This window comes from Ochotona curzoniae, unplaced genomic scaffold (genome assembly GCF_017591425.1).
Source record: "Ochotona curzoniae isolate NIBS_2020 unplaced genomic scaffold, NIBS_Ocur_1.0 contig_4148, whole genome shotgun sequence".
In the NCBI taxonomy this organism is placed as follows: Eukaryota; Metazoa; Chordata; class Mammalia; order Lagomorpha; family Ochotonidae; genus Ochotona; species Ochotona curzoniae.
This window is the reverse complement of record NW_024466146.1, coordinates 4,689,219-4,709,660: the sequence shown is the minus strand read 5'-3', so window position 1 is coordinate 4,709,660 and position 20,442 is coordinate 4,689,219. Positions and strand designations below refer to the sequence as shown.

General features: G+C 41.0%; 1 protein-coding gene across 1 annotated transcript in view; it reads left to right on the top strand.

Annotated features, from left to right (window-relative positions):
* The window catches only part of DYTN (dystrotelin), a 46,175-nt gene that overhangs the window by 17,415 nt on the left and 8,318 nt on the right, over window positions 1-20,442 (top strand). Inside the window, exons 6-12 of the mRNA XM_040984389.1 lie at window positions 1,111-1,182; window positions 1,426-1,589; window positions 5,253-5,364; window positions 6,694-6,827; window positions 10,997-11,144; window positions 13,776-13,846; window positions 17,005-17,164. Coding sequence (XP_040840323.1) covers window positions 1,111-1,182; window positions 1,426-1,589; window positions 5,253-5,364; window positions 6,694-6,827; window positions 10,997-11,144; window positions 13,776-13,846; window positions 17,005-17,164 — 861 coding nt within the window. The remainder of the gene's footprint in view (window positions 1-1,110; window positions 1,183-1,425; window positions 1,590-5,252; window positions 5,365-6,693; window positions 6,828-10,996; window positions 11,145-13,775; window positions 13,847-17,004; window positions 17,165-20,442) is intronic.

Genomic DNA, 20,442 nt, shown 5'->3' with positions numbered 1-20,442 from the left:
ATACCACGGTGTCTGGATTGGCAGCTCCACTCTGCCAATGTGCTCCCTGGGGAGCAGCAAGGAATGGCTCTGGTTCTTGGGTCCCTGCCACCCAGGAGGGAGGCTACCTCTGGTTACTGCAATCATTTGGAGAGTGAAACAGCAAATAAATGATCTCTATTTCTGTCCCTCTGTATTTTCATTGAAAAAATGCAAATTAATCAATTAAAGTCTAATAAAAAAGAATTAGCATATCAGTCACTCACAGTTACCTTTTGGGGGTAAGGGGGTTGAACACAATTAAGATATAATATTATTAACTAGTCACCATGCTGTGAATTAGCTCCACAGAACACCGCCATCTTACATTGAGTTCAACACTTGTGAATACCCTATGCAAGTGAGATCATGCACTATTTGTTTCCCTCTGATTTATTTTACTTAGGGTTTTTTTTTTTTAAATCCAGATTCATCTGCATTGTAGGAAAAAAAAAAAGGTTTCCTTCCTTTTTAGGACTGAATAATATTCCAATGTATATATGTGTGTTATCATTTTTGTGTATCCATTGTTCAGTATGTAGGTTTAGTCTACATCTCAACTTGTGAATAAAGCTGTAATGAACATAAAAATGCAAGTGTCTCTTCAACATACTCATTCTATTCCTCTCTCACTCTTTGTTTTTTTTTAAGATTTATTTATTTTTATTGCAAAGTCATATATACAAAGAGGAGGAGAGACAGAGAGGAAGATCTTCTGTCTGATGATTCACTCCCCAAGCGGCTACAATGGCCAGAACTGAGTTAATCAGAAGCCAGGACCCAGGAACCTCTTCTGGGTCTCCCATGTGGGTACAGGGTCCCAAGGCTTTGGGCCATCCCGGACTGCTTTCCCAGGCCACAAGCAGGGAGCTGGGTAGGAAGCGGGGCCACCGGGATACGAAGTGGCATCCATATGGGATCCCAGCATGTGCAAGGCGAGGAGTTTTGGCCGTTAGGCCCTCAGTTCTTGATTCTAACAAGCATAGTGACCACTGCCTTAGACTCCCTGGCTGAGAGCCCCTCACTCGGGTGTGCTGACTTAGGTGATCATGTATTTCTCTTTTTTCTAACTAACATGATTGCCCGTTTCAGATTCCAGCTGTCGTGGGGGAGAGCCGTGCCCTGTGCTCTGTGGAAAGTGCCACGAGAGGCTGTTTCCAAGGGGTGAGTGCCATACACATGTCGCTGAGCGTCGGGACAGACATTCTTGAAGAGTTTGCCAACTGATTTGGCATATTGGCTGACCTCACACGGCATCCTAGACAACCTCATTTAGGAGGTTGACTTGCCCCTACCTTTTCATGTGCTAAACATTTTCAGCAGAGTTGGCAGAAATGCAACCACAAGAGACCATGAAAAATTCAAAACCGTGCCTAGGAGTGCTTCTTGAAGCTGTTGTCTTCACAGGTGCTGAGCCCTACAATCAAAGAGGAGAAATTCTTATGTTGGGTGCAATCTGAGCCTCTGATCCTGCTGTGGCTTCCCACCTGCCATCGGCTATCAGCCTCCGAGATGCTTCCTCACCCCGTGCGGTGCAGCATCTGCAGGGCCTTCCCGATCATGGGGCTGAGGTATAGTCACCACTAATTTCCACACATTGTCATTCTCCAAGTGTGAAGTTGGAGCTACGTTATCTCTGGGGTCCTTCTCAAACTTCAGGAACTCAATTGATTTTATTGGCTAAATAATTCCCTGTATGAGGCATCTTGGTTGACAATAAATCAATTGACAGATATTCATTTCTTCCTTGATTTTTTTAAAGACTTTTTTTTTTTAATGTGAAGGGCAGAGTTAGAGATAAAGTAAGAGAGCTAAAGATCTTCCATCTGCTGGTTCATAGCCGGGAGCCTGGAACTCCATCTTGGTCTCCCGTTTAGGTGACAGGGACCCCAGCACTTCAGCTGTCTTCCACTAACTTTCTCAGACACTTTGGCAGTGAGAAAGAGCTGAAGCAGAGCAGCTGGTACTTATTCTGATGCTTATATGGGATGCTGGCATTGCAGGCCATGACTTAATCCATGGCCTCACAATGCCAACCTTAATCCAAAAGACATTTTGATTGCTTTAAGAATTTAGTTTTGGTTGCAGGGGAAAAATATTTTGGAGACACCAACAATTAATAATAACAGTTTATATTTGTTAAGTATTAAGCAGTGCTAGGCTGAGTGGGTCATAATTCATTTTCATTAAAACAAACTGTAAACCCCTAAAACAGAGTGATATTGTTATGCACAATTTACAGAAATGTGAAATGACTTAAGTCACAGGATTAACTGGCAGGGGCTGGTGAGCTGGTGTTATGCTGCCTCCTTGTGTAGACATCTGAGAACAAGATTTCAAGCCCAAAAGAAAGATCAGCATCAGGCAAACCAATGGAAGACCCATCTTTCCTCCACCTAGAGGAAAGGGCAGATCTGAAAACTAGGTTTGGGGCAGAAAGAGTACGACTTTTGAAAAAAGCCTTTGAGGATAACTCTCAAAATTGCATCTGGGAGAGCTATAGATGAGCTATAGGTGGCCCACAAAATAAAACACCAGGGAAGTAAAACTTGGAGTTACTATGTGCCTTAAGGAAGACAGAAGAAAACTCATAGGTATATAGCAGGCACGAATAGCCAGCTACACAGTAGGACTAGACAAAGCAGCTGTCATGGATGACTCATCCAGTAAACCGTATCAAAAAATTACGTGGTACACTGTATTTAAAAAGTAAATGGCTTCCCACTTATGCATGTTGAATACTTTTCAAAGCTTGGTAAACACTTTGCAAGGCTAGTAGGATAGGATTTATTAGCTCCATTTTCCTGTTGAAAAACCTAATCATTCATTCATTCAACTTCATTCTAATGATAGTCATTGGAAACCTCCCACATACAAGGTAGTTTCCAGAACAGTGAGCTTCAGTTTCCAACCCAACTCTTATTACTGCTACCGTTATTAGTGGTGGTATAAGAATTCAAACTGAACCCTTCCACCTCAATGGTCTGTTCTAGCATCTAAAACCATCCCAGCCATATGCCAGGGTTCAGAACCTTTTGTTGAACTGAGGAGTTGTACAACTTTGTGGAACTTACTTTAACCCTCTTGATTTAATTTTTCTCATCTGTAAAAAGACAGTAATAGCAACCATATTATAAAGGACTTCATGGGGATTAACTGCATTAATACCTGCTTACTGTCTGCATAAAAAGTACTCGGAAATGTAGCTGGTGCCATCGTTAGTCAATACTTCTTAATTCCTGCTACGGGACGCTATTGAGGGGGTACCAGTGAACAAACACAGCTGAGCTTTGGTCTCATGAAATTTACATACTCTGGCTCACCTATCCAATGGCTTGTCAGACTTGCAAGACCTTCTGCTATCCTCTGTTCTTCAGGATAATCAATAGGTCTGAGAGATCTGATGTCCTCTAAATTCTCATCTCCTCAGGCTCCCTCACCTTATTCCATCTCTTCTCTACCTTGAGTTTCCTCTGCCTTTACCTCCAGCACAGCCTTCCATCCACAGTTTTAATCTCACTTCTTCCACAAAATTCTTCTGACCACATCAGCCCAGAGCATCACGATCTCCGACGACTTCCACTTGGCATTCAGCATCTCCTGTTGCTGGCTGCTGTCTCAAGCTTCCTTGTCAATGTTTTGGAAGTAAGACCAGAAACCTAAAAAGAATCGGAATCTTGTCCCATTTCTGTTTTTGAATTTTTTAAGAGTTGAAAACTCAAATGACTACAGGAGCAAGGCAAGTAGCACATGGGCGAAAAGTAAGATGGTTAGGAACTGCTCTGAGCTGAAGAACGTTATATCCAGCCTAAAGGAACTAGAGTTGCTTAATTCTTACCAGTCATTGTCCTGGAGGAACACAGAACACCTGTAGCTACCAAAAAGTCAGATTATCAGGAACTGTGATGCCGATCTCTGATATGGTTATCTATAAAATTCTGTTCACACATACTTAAAATTTACTAATTCATGACTGCTTGATTTCACAAGAGCTCCCCTGTGTCAAGACATCTCACCTTTCAAGATCGTCTCAGCATCTCTTCCCTCCTTTGGATCACCCCGAGTTTTAAGGCTATAATCATTTATAAGAGAAACTGCAATGTCAGCATGTGAGTGTGGTGGTCACTCAACTTCTGACTGATGGAAAACTCCCCCTCCTGCACTGTGGTTCCTATGTACAAACTCCTAAAAATGATATTTATGGCTTAATTTCCCCTCCAGCACCCATGCGGAAAAGTGGCAGTACACAATACTACAGAAGACATCTATGGGGACGGATGTGTTTTTTCACCAATAATCTCTTCAATAAAACCATATGAATGTAACTCCACATTGAGAATCGTATCAAATGAATATTTCCTTTGTTAAATAAAAGCAGTAGCAATGAGCACTTTGTGGAGTGCTTAGGAAACCACTCAGAAGGCCCGCATTTCATGTGAGCATGCCTGGGCTCAAGCCCTGGCTCAGCTCTCAATTACAACTTCCTTGAGAGGTAGCAGGTGATGCGCCAAGTACTTTGTGTCTTTGCCACTTGTATGGGTGATTGGGTTGATTACTGGACCCTGACTCCTGTCTGGTTCAATTCCAGCTTCCCTGGCATTTGATGCATAAACCAGCAAATGAGAAAGACCCCCTGCCACACACACACACACACACCCTTTCTCTATCTTGCTGCCTTTCAGGTAAGCAACATAAATAGATAAAAATGAAATGAAAAAATAGGGGATAGCATTGTGGAGCAGTGGGTTAGGTCACTATTTGCAGTGTCAGCCTCTTGTGTGGGTGTTGGTTGAGATCTGAGCTGCCTCACTTATGATCGGCTCCCTGATAAACTGCCTCAGAAACTAGCAGAAGATGGCCCAAGTGTCTGGGCACCTGCATTCCTGTGAGAGACCCAGAGGAAGTTTGTGGCTCCTGACATCAGCTAACCTACCATGGCTTTTGCATTCATTGGGGAGTGAGCTAGCAGATGGAAGAGCTTTCTCTGTCTCTCTCTCTCCCCGCTCCATCTTCTTTTCCTCGTCCTTCTTCTCTCTCTGTTTTTCCCCCTTTCTTTGTAATTCTGGCTTTCAAATAAATAAATAAATAGCTTTAAAAAAAAACCAGAGCCAATTGATATGCCTGTAAAGCTTTGGGGAAACTTTATTTTATGGTGTTCATACTCCCCTCAAATATTATTTTCTTTGTTCACCTCATAGTAGTGATATCAGCTGTGCTTCCATTATAATTGGCAGATACCGCTGTCTGAAGTGTCTCGACTACAACCTCTGCCAGATGTGTTTCTTCTCCGGTCTTCACAACACGTCCCACCAGCAGTCTCACCCTGTGGTTGAGCACGGTATTCAGGTAACAGCTAAATGCAGTCTACCAAACTACTCATTCATTCTCTGTAACCCGTGGTGGCTAACCTGGATGCTTGTTCCAGGAAAATCACAAACTCTATTGCTCTCACTAAAATTTCAGGTTAAGGAAGTGGTCAATGCAAACTTAAATATGTACTGATACAAATATACTTTCCTTACACTGAACATTTTAGTAAAAAAAAAAAATTTTAGGGACAAGAAAAGGCCTAAATCTAGCCTGACACCACTGATCCTCTACCATGTGATAGAACATGTCTGTGAAACGTTTGATAGAATAAGCTTGGAAATGACCTAGATAAAAGAGAAAAGAACTCTGATTTGGTAAAAATGATGTGACAGGGCATCTAGCTGCTAAGTCTAACTTTGATGAAGTTTTCCCTTTTAACACATGTCTTTCAAAGCCATAAATTTCAAGTACTCCTTCGTTTAGAAAAAAGTGCTATCCTTTCATTTTTGATTAGTGGAGTGTGTAATTAAGACTGAGGCTGGCTTTTGAAGTTGTTTTGTTTTTAAGAAAACCACTAATACAAAATAACGTTAATATTTTCTAAAAAGAAGAAGAAATAAGATAATGTAATTTGAACAAAAAGCACCCTAATCTTTCCCCAGAAAGAGCACTTTATTTTCGTCACAAAGTTCCTAGGATTCAGTTTCTCCAGGCCGCTGGCATCCTCAGCAAATACCGCGGTAAAGAGAGAGGTTGTCCAGCATCTTTCCCTGTCGCTCACTCTTTAGCGTGAATGGCCTGGGCATTCTTGCCAAGGAGCTTCAGCGGGCTATGCCTCACTGAGCTGTATTAACCCAGATCTTCAGGTTCACTGGGCTGAGATCCATCTTCCCATTATTGCTAACAGCTAGCTCCTGTCGGTGTTAGAGTGACACCATGTGGTCACTTTGTTATGATGCTTTACATTTTACATTTTAAGTGCTGAAATGGAAGGAAGCAGATTCCCTCCGTGTGTGTGTGTGTGTGTGTGTGTGTGTGTGTGTGTGTGTGTGTGTGTGTGTGTGTGTGTAGAATTCTCTTGTAAGATGGATGGGTAGAGTTAACTGAAGCTATAGTCAGAATTAAATTTAGGAAACTTTTGCTGACAATCAAGAAGTTAGTATCCAATGCACAAAGGGATCCACAGGACCAAATATTAGTGATCCCAGACAGTTCTTTTCCATAGCCTGTTCTGCTTTCCAATTCTAAATGTCTGGGTTGCAAGGGTGGCTGGTCCACCAGAGTAAGCAAGAGGGGGGCTGGTCCACCGGAGTAAGTCATGCCTGAGTGATCTGGTGCCCTTCGTCATGTTGACTATTTATGCAGGTGTCAGCAAAGGAGAACACAAAGTTCCTCTTCGGGACCCTCAAAAACAATCTGCTGCGAGGGCGCTACAGAAGGAGGGATGCCATGGCCAGACAGAGACTGCTGGACCAGGGGAACACGGAACACAGGGCTTGGTGAGTGCCTGTGAGTGCGCGCCCCCTAGTGGCAGCCGAGGGAACCTGAGCGTGGGGCAGCGTGGCCAACAGAGGACCGAACAGTAGCTTTTCTGATGCTGACATGCCAAAAATAACAGAAGACCCAGCCTAGGAATCTTTATGTTCATTTATTAATTTAGAATTCTCTAATCTTTTCTCAGAAGCCACCAGCAAATTTTCACTTCAATCTCCGAGTCTTACAATTGTGTGATCATTTTGTTGCATTACTCTTGTGATTTTATAGATCTTTAAAGAAAATAGAATGACTTCATCATCAGATGCCATTTATTATTCCTATATCACAAAAACTTAGAAGTTTTGATCCATAAATAAGGTAGGAAATTTGGATAGCATTTTGTTGTATAGATTTAATATATTACAAAGAATTCAAGCTTAAAGGTAAAAGTAAAGCTATTAGGTGCCATTTCATCTTTATTTTTCAAGTCAGTTCTTTCCAGCTTTCCATAAGAGGGTGACAATGAAACATGTTAATCAAACAAGTCAAGTGATTGAATCTTTGAATTCTTATGTAAATTCCCACATTTTCTTAGAGCATAAACACCAATATGATTCACGTTTGCATTTCTTTTGGCCACTGAAACTGAACGGACTGTTTATACATATTTAACACAAATGCGGTGGCATCCCTCACCTTCACAAGCTCACTTGTCTTTCTTACATCGCTCCCTATCTTCCCAAGTTCAACATGACACAGCCAGAGCTCCTCTTCAGTCTGAGCTGCAGACCTCCCGATGGCTGTGCTCCAGCACCGATTCTGACTGCTCCACCAAGCCCCAGTAAGACCACAAGCAATCTCTCCGCTTCAGACTGGCATCTTTTCTTTAAAGGATGTGCCTTAGCTTGCAACTGTTCAATCGTTTGCTTCCCCTCGCTTACCCTCTTCTGCATTGCTGTGTTGGCATCCCAGCTGGGTTCTTTGCCTCTTCCATGGTGTCCCCTGGGCTCCTCCTAGCATCTCAAGTAAGGTGATATTTCCCACACTTTATCGGATTAAGCCATTTTTCTACACAAACTTTTTGAAAACGTATTTTTATTATTATTTGAAAGGGAGAGTTACAGAGACAGCAGGGCACAAAGCAAGATCTTCCATCCTCTGAAAGTGAACCCTCTTTTGGATTTCACACCCCAAAAGGCTGCAATGGCAGGCACCGGGCAAATCACTGGCTGGGAGCTTCACATAGAGCTTACATTGGCACAGGATCCCAAGCACTGGACTGTCCCCTACTGCTTTCCAAGGGCATTAGCAGGGGAGCTGGATCAAAAACATAGCAGCCAGGCCTTGAACAAGTGCCTCTGTGGGATGCTGGCGTAACAGGGAGAAATTTTACTAACTGTGCCTTCTGGCCCCTGCACAAACTTTCTGATAGCTTCCAACTTCAAAGAAACCCTGATGTCTTCCAGTGCCCTGTAGCCTGTCCTGAAGGACCTCAGCCCCTTTCCCCATGTTAGTCTTGTGTGCCCTTCTCTCGCTTTTTCCAGTTAAGCCACAGGCTATCTTTGTGACCACCTGGATATACCAAGCATACTGGAATCTTGGGCTACCCGTATTGTTATGCCGCTTTCCAGCCCAACTTGTCTATGTACTGTCCAAAGATTCACCAAGTGTGCTGAAATATGTCATGCTTTTGCTGACAAACATTCATTATTTCAGCCTCATCCTTGCTCTAGCACGAGTCATCATCCCCCTCTACTTTACTTCAATGCATTTTATCAACTTTGAATGCTCTAGGTATTTTTTGCTAAATTAGCTTATTTACATACTGCTATAATATAAACTCTGTGAGCAGGTGAATCCATTCCAGTTGTATTGCCAGAATCCATAACAATGTCTGAATCTGATAAATGCCCAATAAATATGTGTTGAATGACTGATTAACTAAATAATAAAATGGACTGCACAGTGAACAGATAAATAAGATAGATAGTGAGCTCTTACAGAATATAGCATGAAGAGGTTGGCACAGTGGCTTGACAGACCAATGCTCAGCCTGCCAGCACTGGTGTTCTTTCCCAGCTGCTCCACTTCCAGTCCAGTTCTCTGCTTGTAGCCTGGAAGATGCTCCTGCCTCCTGGCTTCTGGCTCCTGGTTTCAGATGGTCTCAGGCCCAGCCTCTGCAGCCTCCCTGAAAGACAACACTAATGACCCACATATCTGGGCTCCTGCCACTTGGATGGGGAAATCAGGTCGGGTTCTGGACTTATGCTTTGGCCTGACCCAGCCTCAGCTGTTGTGGGCATTTTTGGAAGGGTGAACCAGTGTGAGAAAAGATCTTTCTCTGTTTGTGTTTCTCAGTTTGCTTCTGTCTTTCAAATGAAATGAAAAAAAATTAGATACTTGTGGAAAACATAGAATGGGAGTACTAAGGAATTAAACATCACCAGGTAAAGTCCAAGGGTTTTTTTTTTTTCCTTCACTACCAAGGAATAGAATGGTGGTGTAGGATGAAAGACAACTAGGTTCAAAGAGTTTCTTGTTAAAATGGGGGAAATAACAACATATTTATATGTTAAAAAATTAGTTAACAAAGAGAAAAATGATAATTGATGGAGGACTAAAGAATTATTAGAACAGCCGAGAAGAAAATCCAACGTGAGGGGAGGGATTGGCTTAGATAATTATACAACAAAACTTAAGTACACCTAAGTTTTGGCTGCAATCCATATTTGGCCATCTGTCTTACAGAGAAGAAAGCTTCATTGTACAGTAATGAAGAATATTGGGCGTGGGGCTGGTACAAAGGCTCAACTAGCCAATTCTCTTTCTGCAAGCACCAGTATCCCATAAGGGTGCCAGTTTGTGTTCCAACAACTTCACTTCCCATTCAGTTCCCTGCTTAACCCTTTGAAGGATGCTCCAAGACCTTGAGACCCTGCAGCCACATGGGAAACCCAGAAGAAACTCCTGCCTCTTGGCTCCTGGCTCCAGATTGGCTCAGCCCTTGATGTTGTGGCCATCTGGGGAGTGAACCAGTGGACAGAAGATCTTTCTTTCCTTCTCTCTGTAAATATGCCCTTTCAATCAAAATAAATACATCTTTAAGGGAAAAAAGGAATATTGCTGTGGCATGAGTGGCCAAGGCTGTAAATTAGAAATATCAGAGACCTCTGGAAGGAAAATACTAGAACATATGTCATAGAGAATCTACCTAAGGTAACAGGATTCTTAGTTCCTACCTCTTTGCCCACCTATATTCACCATTCATACCTCATGAGAAAAAAAAATAAACAAGCTGAAGGTGAGTAGTACATATGAGATGATTTTGTTTGTATTTCAAAAGCAAACTCAGTGTGTGTTTCAATGTTTGTGTGAGTATAAAAAGTAGGGTGTGCATCTTAATCTTACACTTTCAGCTTCTGGAACTGCAAGAAAGCGAAAGTCCTTTATTTAAGACATCTGCCCAGCATGTGTTGTGTTGTTACAGTGGTCTGAAATGATTAAGGCAGACTGGAACAACTCCAAGGTGTAAGAATTAAGTTAGAAAGAGCAGGGGTGGCGTGCGTCCCTCGGGAAATGTGTCACGAAAAAATTATGAGTTGCCTTGGTTTTCTAACTCAAAATACCCACCTTTTAATGACATAATTAAGCCACCACATAAAAATCACTTCTTTCCCTGCATTTACCATTGCAGAAATATTACAGTATGTCAAACAAGATGGTATATTTGTGTGCCAGAGGTGAACTCTGTGAGCAAGGAGCATTCTCTAGTCAAGTTGTTCCATTTATCTGTAGTGACTCAAGATGGCAAAGTAGTTTAAAAATAGGTTTTGAACAAAGGAATGAAACTATGTAAAACAGAAAGTGCCTGACCTTAAGCTTGTCCAATTGATTCTGTGCTCATTCAAATATGACGTCATAGCAAACAGCCATACTTAGAGCCTGTGATATTTGACCTGGGCAAGATGACCAGGGAGATTTCCTGAACTCATTCCTGAACTTCTTCATATTCTCTTATGTAGATGGTCAAGGAGTAGGTACTAGCTAACTAGTATTGGCTGATTGTCAACTAAATAATCTTTCTGTTAAAAGACTACAAAGAGCCAAACAAGGCTCTTTAATGGATATTTGGGAGTTATTAGTAAAGAGTCTTCATTCAATGTCGCACTTTACAAAATCTACTTTATTATAGGTTTTCCATTCAGTACGATGGTTCCAATACACCAGTCCACGTAAGGCTAGCTGGACCAGCAGAAGCAGCAGCCTTGGGACCCTCTGAGTACATATCTCGAAGGATTTCGCAAGCCCAACAGATACACGGCAATAAAGCGCATCATCAGGTGAGACCATAAGGGCCAAGGGCCATTGCTAATTCACAATTCATCTGGACCATTTGGAGTCATTCCCTAGTTTGACAGATATTTTCAAAATGTTAATGTGATGAACAATGAAATGTTTAGGAATGTAGTTTTGGAATAACTTTTGATCTCTAATCATGAATTGCATCCCTACTTATTGTAGAAAATTTAAATAAGCCGGGATGCAATTAAAGTCACAAACAATCCATCGCACAGCCCCTTTAGCCACAACCATAATCACATATTGATATATTTACTTCCTTTAAGAGATTTTTTAAAATTAACTTATATTTTCTGAAAAGCACATTGACTATATAGTTTTTTTCAACATAAATTATATTATAGGCATGCTCATAGTCATTAGAACTTTTAAAAACATCTTAAGGGACCAACGCATTGGCATAGTAGGCTAATCTGACTTCAGCACTGGTATCCATTGGTACCAGTTCATGTCCTGGCACTGATCCAGCTCCCTGCTTGCTGCTGGAAAAGCAGCTGAAAATGGCTGAAGTCCTCGGGTCCCTGCACCCACAGTCCCTGGGTCCTTGCTCCCAGCTTCAGATCAGCTGAGCTTTGGCTGTTGCAGCCATCTGGGAAGCGAACTAGGGTGGAATCTCTTTCTGTAAATCTGCCTTTCAAATAAAAATAAAGACATCTTTTTAAAAAAAAAAAATCTTAAGGGTTCTATTGAAGAGAGCTTGATTATCATGTATCTTGGCGAAGATTGTTTTTGGTCAACCCTGCTGGGAGTTCATTTGACCCTCCTGGATCTTGTTTCCCAATGCTTTTCCAGATTAGGGAAATTTTCCCTTATTATTTCATTGAATACACCTTTAATCCCAGCTTCTCTTTCTGCACCTTCTGGGACTCCCATAACTCTTATATTTGGCCTCTTAATAGTGTCTTCCAATTCTTGAATACTCGTTTTGGCCTGATCCAGCTCTGCTTCCAGCTTTTTGTTTTTTTCCCCTGGTGACAGGAAATATCTTCTAATTTTGAGATTCTTTTTTTCTGCATCCTTCATTCTATTTTGGAGACGAGACTCTACACTGTACTTTTAATTTGCTCCACTGTATTCTTCATTTCTGATATATCAGCTTTCATTTGATTCATTTTCAGTGTGACATATTCCTAGAATTCCTTGAATGCCTGCTGTACATGCTTCTCATTGTTGATATGAGGTTTTATAACAAGTGTTTTGAATTCTGTATCTCCCATTTTCTCGATGTCTTCCTCAGTGAACTCTGAGGTTGGCAAAGGGTTTTTGCTCCTTTGCAGGGGAGTTTGCAGTAATATTTATTGTGCCTCTGTCTTATATTTTGTTCTTGGTATTTGTACTTCTGGTTAGCAGATCCTTCTCCTTGGGGCAGGTTTCTAAGCTCTGTCACCCACAAGTCTACAGTTAGATTTTACTTATTGCAGTTGGCACACAGCTCTTTGTTTGCAGTCAGTTGTGCCATTTTCTCCAGCGAGTTTCAGGTCTGGGCTCTTATGTTAGATTTCCTCCATGGTCTCAGTAGCCCCAGCTCCTGGCTCACCAGTCTCCACCTCCTGTGACACTGTTACAGCTGTAACACTGTTGCAGCTGAGGCTGCACCATTGTCTGTACAACCTTTCTCCCACTTGCAGTCGGAGTAGGTCCTAGGATTATGGAGACACAAGGTGTCCTATATAGCTAGGTTGTTGGTGGTGCTGATCTTGCCAGAACCTGTTGGACTTTAGGTCTGAGGGCCACATGAACCTATTTTCACCCATACAATGCCATACTCATTATTATTTTCCCGTGGGACCAGCACAAATCACTGAGCTCGGTGAGTTCTCACCAAGCTCAGTACATGCATAGCTCACTGTAATCTTAAATTTGTCACTGTAATCTTAAATTTGTTTGCCACACTGTATGAAATGGCATCGGATGTGTCACTACTAGAGTTCTTGATCTGCTGGCCGTCAGCTCTGGCTGACTGAAGTCTGGCTACCCGGACCTGTCTTGGGTGGAACTTATAGGATGCCACGTTGTTGCAGTTCACTGAGTCAGAAATGAGTTCACTCCCTGCTCCATGCATGTGCAGTCCTGCCCCATAGCCTTTGCATCCTCAAACAAAATGGCACCTAATTCAGCTGCACCGCCCATCTGGGACCTGCTTCTCTGTCTCTGTCTCTGTTCTTGGTCAAATCAAACAGAGCAGCAGAATGAGCACTTCTTTGTCTGGGTTCACCTCCAGAGCTCCAGGTGGATGTCCCTTCCCATCTTGTTGCTTTTGTAGTTCTGGCTGTTGGTGGAGTTCAGATCCCGGTTCACTGAATGCCACTGGGGTATCAGTCACTGCCACACCACACCATTGTTTTCACTGCTTTCCTGTGTCTGTCAGTCTCTGGGTGTCCCTCTGCTGTCCTATCCTCTCCTATTTCCTGGAACGTGCCCTCTCTGCTTCACACTGGCTAATGATTCTCCTTCTGTTTAAACATGTCCTTACACTATTTTGCCATCTTGATTCTCTCTCTCTCTCTCTCTCTCTCTCTCTCTCTCTCTCTCTAAGTTCGTGTTCTCACTATGAACTTTCAGATATTCAGGTCAAATTGATCCCATAACCTCTCTGTTTCTTGCTTCCCTAGGCCGTCATCAGCATCAGGAATGAACTGTGGAGGACTCGGGAATCCGTGAACACACTACACAGGGAAAGAAGGTAGGAAGCATACAGGCGTACAGGAGTGCTGAGACGGATCAACAGCATCTCCTTTTGTGAAAACATTTTTTAAAAGTATTTTATTAGACTCTTTTTTTTATTTGGAAGAAATATTTTAAGCAAATAAATTCTGATTCCATTACAATGGCTCCTGCAGGAGTTTTGATGTAGTAGCTAAGCGTAATGGAAGTGGCTTATTTATGCTGTTTTGACCATGAATAGTCTGATTTCATTGCTTGAAAGTTGGGTAAGCATTTTTTGTGAATTATTGACTCTCATGTGAGTTTTTGGATGTATGTGTGAGAGAGAGAGAGAAAGAAAGAGAGAGAGAGAGACCTACTTCTAAGAAATCAGAATACTTTCCTGAATATCATCTAACTTTCTACTGGGCTTATCAGGCCAATGAGAAACATCTACCATTTTCTTATTGTATCCTCAGTAACTAATCATTCCTTGAATTTCTTTTTCCTGTGGCATTCTTTTGGAAGACAGAATTTTTGGCTGCTTAATCATAAGTTTCCTTTGATTCAGTAGATGCTTAGTAAATTAATTATTCAAGTTATAAATGTCTAGATATGAGAAAACAGACTTCATAATCAACCTGCATGAGAGACAGAAAAATTTTTAAATTCCATGACAACTAAAAACAGGAGCTTTTCTGCTTTTAAAGTTTGGAAATAATTCATCTTAAAAGCAATTTTAACTTTTTCATAGAATAATAAATAGGAATTATAATTTTAAAAGTAATATAGCGAAGAAGAGGTCATATTGAAACAATATAGAAATACAAAGAAAATACTGAAATTTAGTTCTTTAAAATTAATTACAAAATAATTATTTTGAAGTACCTATTTTAAACTATCCATTTTATATGACTCATTCCTCTATGTGCATCAGTAATACCCAAATAAACTACTCACCACAGTTTATACCCGCCTAAGGGTGATTAATGTGTGAATTTAACATAAGGTTTGATTCTTATTCCCATCAACACTGTCATTTTTAATAAATGATTTGCATAAAACTATAGAGGGAAGGTTTTTCTTTTTATAAATATTTTATTTTATTTTTGTGGTTGTTTTCATAGTCAACCAGGATGTATGCCCATGAGGACCACTGATTAGAATAGAGAGGGTTAAGGCGTAGGGGAAAGTAGATAAGACAAATGTTTGCAGCTTTTCTTTCTGCTGTATCGGTACAGGGGTGAGAGGTGAGTGGAGGAGGGATGCTCCTAGCTGCCGAACTACATCAGCATCCACTTGATCTTAGAAATCCTGATGTGAAGAATGTTCCTACGGTATTATCTAAGTAGTTTTGATAGTTCTGAGATGTTGGTTTCATTACTCCAAGGTTCAGAAAACCCTTCCAAGGTTCATTGGTTGACAAAGTCCACCCTAATGCATCCATCCACTTACCCAGATATTTGCTGCTAAAGCTTGGCCAGGAGAACTGTCCAAGCTGTCCTGCTCCCCATATTCTGACACAGCACTCCACGTTCTCTATAGGCCCAAATAACCTGGCTGTCATGTCCCCGATATGCTTCTGAGCACGCCATCTACTGCATGAACTTCATCAGCTGAGGAGGGCCAATCCTGATAAAGGCCTTCTAAGATTGGACCACAAAATCTGTGATTTTTCCTGTGGATGAAATTTTGAAACTATCACATATTTTAGACCCAGTATCCTGTTGCACCCGAGTGTGACTGGAAGTTTGAGAGATGGTTGATTTATTTTGGAGACTCAAACTTAATTCAAAGACCTCTCTAGGCATTTTAGCAATTAGAAATGCCAAAGATTCTAACATGGGGAAATGATACATTTCACACTGGAAAGTTAATTTCCACAAATTGCATAAATATATCCATAGTGCTGTTCAAAAAAACTTGTACTTTATTCAGCCAATTTTAATTATATATCTATTACATATGACAGAATCTTTTTAGGCCACGGGCCTGAGCACAATAATAAGCAATACAGCAAAAAATATTAGAATAAGTAGACAATAAGCAATTGATATAGAGAGTAAAATATAACTAGAAAAGTATTAACTAAGACATACAGTATGTCGTAATGGCACTGTTCTGAATTTGAGCACTGAATATTAAGTCACATGCTTAGATTCCCTCAAGCTGTGTAGGAATTAGACATGGAAAAGATATACAGAAAATGAATAAAGAATGGAAGAAAATGGGTAGTGCTGGGGGGTGAGATTGTTGGGTTATAGTTTACCATTTCTGGTAGGGCAGTCAGGAAAGGTCTTATTAAACACGTGGCCTTTTAGCCAACATTTGAAGAGAAGGAATGGAATGAACCAAGCATGAACCCAGGGAGAAAGAAGGCATGCAAGGAGTGGAAGTTGAGAAACAAAGACTGGAGAGAGCACACTTGATGTATTCAAAGGGTAGTCAAGCTCTCGGTAGTTCAGAGGCAGTAAGCAACCTGCAGCAAGCCAGAGAAGTCAACAAGGAAAGTGTGATGGGGGGTAATGTGGGTCTTAGCCATCTTGTGCATTGTCCATCTCTGGAGAGACTTCAATTTGCTCTAATAAAGAAGGAGGGGAGCCAGTAGCGGGTTTTGAGTAGAGGAGTGGCATGATCTTCTCTACATCTTTAAAGAATTACCCTCATCACCTGATCCCTGTTAAAAAAAAAAAGATTTAATTTATGTATTTGAAATATAGCTTTATTTGAAATATAGCATTACAGAGAGAGGAGGAGGAGAGAGAGAAATCTTTCATTCAATTGTTCACCTGGGTAGGCCAGATCAAAGCTGAGAACTAGGAGGTTCATTCATGTCTCCCTCAAGGGTACAGGGACCCAAGCACTGGGGCTGTCTGCTTTCCCAGGTGCATAGCATTCCAACATGAGATGCTAGCCTTGCAGGAGGCAGCTTAATCCACTGTCTCACAACAGCAGTCACTACCTCACCATGAAAATTTCTAAAGCCCATGAAATTCTTGGTGGAATTGTATACATGGTGGACACAAAGGCAGCAATACACGGAGAAAAAGCTATCAATTGAAGTTAGCAAGTAACTACGGCACGGCTTTCTGCAATGTCGTCTTCCACCAGGAGGACTCAGAATATGTCATGCTAGGGTTCTAGGAGGTGTGTCAGCCTTTTACCCTTGCAAATCACTCAAATCTCTCTTCTCTTCAGGTTCTTTAAAAAACAATTAAACCACTGCAAAGACAAACTGCAAGCAATATACACTTCCCAGGAAGAAAAAAACCTCAGATTTGAAGCAAAAATTCACCAGCTCACTGCCAACCAGAATGGTCTATGGACCAAGCTACAGCAGCTCAGACAGGATCTACAGGTATTAACTGTGAGAGAAGCTGGCCACGCAGACCAGCTGAAGTCCAACCTTACGTCTTCCAGCCATAAGAGGTCTGCAACGGAAAGCTTCCCACCTCACTTTCACCAGCTTTGTCTGTTGCCCTTCTCTTCCCTGCCCAACCTCCTCCCACTTCCACTCTCCAGATTTTATCCTATCTGTTCTTGAAAGGGCAACACTACAGACATACAATAGAAGCATTCAGAAACCATAGACCTGGGAGAAAACACCTAGTTACAACATCGAATCTCAAACCTCTGGATCTCAGGATCTCTCTCTCTCTCTCTCGTTCCATAAGATGGGTTGTTTGTTTGTTTGACAGGGAAAGAGAGGAGGAGAGAGAGCAAGAGAGAGAAAGAGAATCTTCTGTTTGCTGAGTTACTAACTGAAAGCCACACAACTTCAACTTGGGCTGGGCCAGGTCAGAGTCAAAAGTCAGGAGCTCCATCCTGGTCCACCATGAGTGTTTGGGGGCGTCCAAATTGCTTGGACCATCTTCCAATGTCTTCCCATTGCGTCAGCAGGAAAGTGGATTGCAAGTGGAACAGACAGGACTCCAGCAGATATTCCAATATGGGATATTGCTGCTGCAGTGCAGCACAAGGCCAATCTCTCCTGATTTCTTGAACAGGCTTAAAAGTTTTTTTGAAGACTTCAAGGAGCTTTTGTTTCATTGAATTATATCTGCCACTATTTAGAGTCAAAATTAAAACTAAAAAGAATTGGAAATAATATTGATCAGAACATAAAGATTATGTTATCCTGTATGTAGCCTTTAAAAATTAACAGTATGCTTTTTGAAAAAGTTATAAGGGATACACTTCCAAGTATGTTTTAGTTGAAGTACACAAACGATATGATCTCACACAGATTTGCTATTGAAAAAGTGAGGAGCATTGTAATAGTTGTCAGAATATGGGTACGACATAAAACTGATAATTTATGGCTTCTTAAAGGATAGTTGTAATAGGAAATATGAAACTACATCTGTTTCACACTGTTTCATTAAATGCCATTGCAAGAATTGCTTTTTTAAAAAAAAATTCACTGACTTTTTAAAAGATTTATTTATTTTTATTTGCAAAGTCAGATGTACAGAGAAGAGGAAAGACAGAGAGGAAGATCTTCCATCCGATGATTCACTCCCCAAGTGACAGCCGGAGCTGAGCTGATCCAAAGCCAGGAGCCAGGAACCTTCTCTGGGTCTCCCCGACACAGGTGCAGGATCCCAAGGTTTTGGGCCGTCCTCTACTGCTTTCCCAGGCCACAAGCAGGGAGCTGGATGGGATGTGGAGCTGCCGGGATTAGAACTGGTGCCCATATGGGATCTCAGTGCATTCAAGGCAAGGACTTTAGCCACCAGGCCACCGCCACTGGGCCTAAGAATTGCTTTTAAAATGGACTTTTTAATCCATGAATGATTTTTGTTGCCACCATATCTGCTATTTAGAACAATAATTGGTCATTTGGAGACATGCTGAACTTTCTTATCTTGCACATTTCATTATGTGCAAGATAAAGTTTTTTAAGATTAAAAATTTATATTCAATAATATCACCAATGACCATACTATAAAAATGTTAGAGTAAGAAGCTATCAAACTTTTGGCAACCAATGCAAGTTCTAAAGTTCTAGTTTTATTTGAGACCTTAACTATTATAACTGACAAGTACTGTTAACTCTTTTTCTTGCAATGATATTCTGAAGTTTATTTTTGGGAACATATTTGATATTCAAGTCTGAATAGTTAGTTCATAGCTTTGTCACAAGAAGCAATCTTTGTATTTTGGTGTGCATGGGATTGTGTTATATATATTTCCCACTTCATCAATGATATTTAAAAACCATTTTATTTTTATCAAGAAAATTAAGCCATTTTTATTCTGTCAAAGTTTCTTTAAGATTCATTTATTTTTATTGGAAAGGTAGATTTGCAGAGCAAAGGAGGGACAGAGAAAGAAAGGTCTTCCATTCACTAGCTCACTCCCTAAATGGCTAACAGGACTAGAGCTGAGTTGATCCAAAGCCAGGAGCCTCCACCATGTCTTCCACAAGGATGCAGGTTCCCAAGAACTTGGGACACCATCTGATGCTTTCCCAGGCTGTAAGCAGGGAGCTGGATGAGAAATGGAGCAGCCAGGACACAATCCAGTAGCCATATGGGATGCCAGTGCTTGCAAGGGGAGGATTGACCAATTAAACCATCACTCTGGTCCCTAAAGACATTCTTTTTTTTTTTTAAACTTTTTAAATTTAATTAATTACATATTGCATTATGTGATACAGTTTTATAGGCACTGGGATTCCCCCCACTCCTCTCCTAACCCTACCCCCTATGGTGGATTCCTCCACTGTGTTGCATAACCACAGTGCAAGTTCAGTTGAGATTCCTTCATTGCAAGCATATACCAAATATAGAGTCCAGCATCTTATTGTCCAGATAAGTTCAACAGCTTCTTAGGCAGACCATCTCTGATCTGAAGGTAGAGCCAGCAGAGTATCATCCTGATCAATTCAAAGCTCCAACATGACATCAGCAACAATTTATAACATTATGGGATTAATTGACATAGTATTGAGTAACCAATATGTTAAAAATAAATGCAAGTTCTTAACCACATCCTGTGACTACTTCATTGACTTTTCAATTTTAGTTTATATGCAACGGGTTCTATACATCTTAAAATAGCTATAGATTACTGTTCAGCTGTCTTGTGTCTATTTTCATTATAACATTTAGCCTTTTATAGCATTGAAGCATAATTTTGCTGAACCTGGCTATTTTTTTGGGTAGTCTAGACTGGCTTATAACTCCAACAAGACATATGTCAACAGTTTAGTTGCGGAACAGTTTTAGGAGGGCTGTGCAGAGAAATCCTCAATGCCCTAGTAAGGAGTAACTAAGATTTCACGTCTTCCTCATACCTTCTAGGGTGATGGAAGAACTTGGGACACCATTTCTCTGCTGTCCCACCCCATTACGGAATAACATAGGCAATTAAAAGTATATTAGGTTTTACAGTTATTTGATGTAGATCATAAGTACAATTCTTTGATGTAGATTGTAAGACATTCTTTTTAAAAAAGGATTTCTTTATTTAAAAGTCAGAGTGATGGGACAAAAGGAGATACAGAGAGTGAGAGCTATTTTTCACATACTGGTTTGCTCCCCAAATGGCCATAGCAGTCAGGTTTAGCCCAAGTTGAAGCAAGGAGTTAGGAACTCAGTTCGGATTTCCTACATGGATGTCAGGGACCCA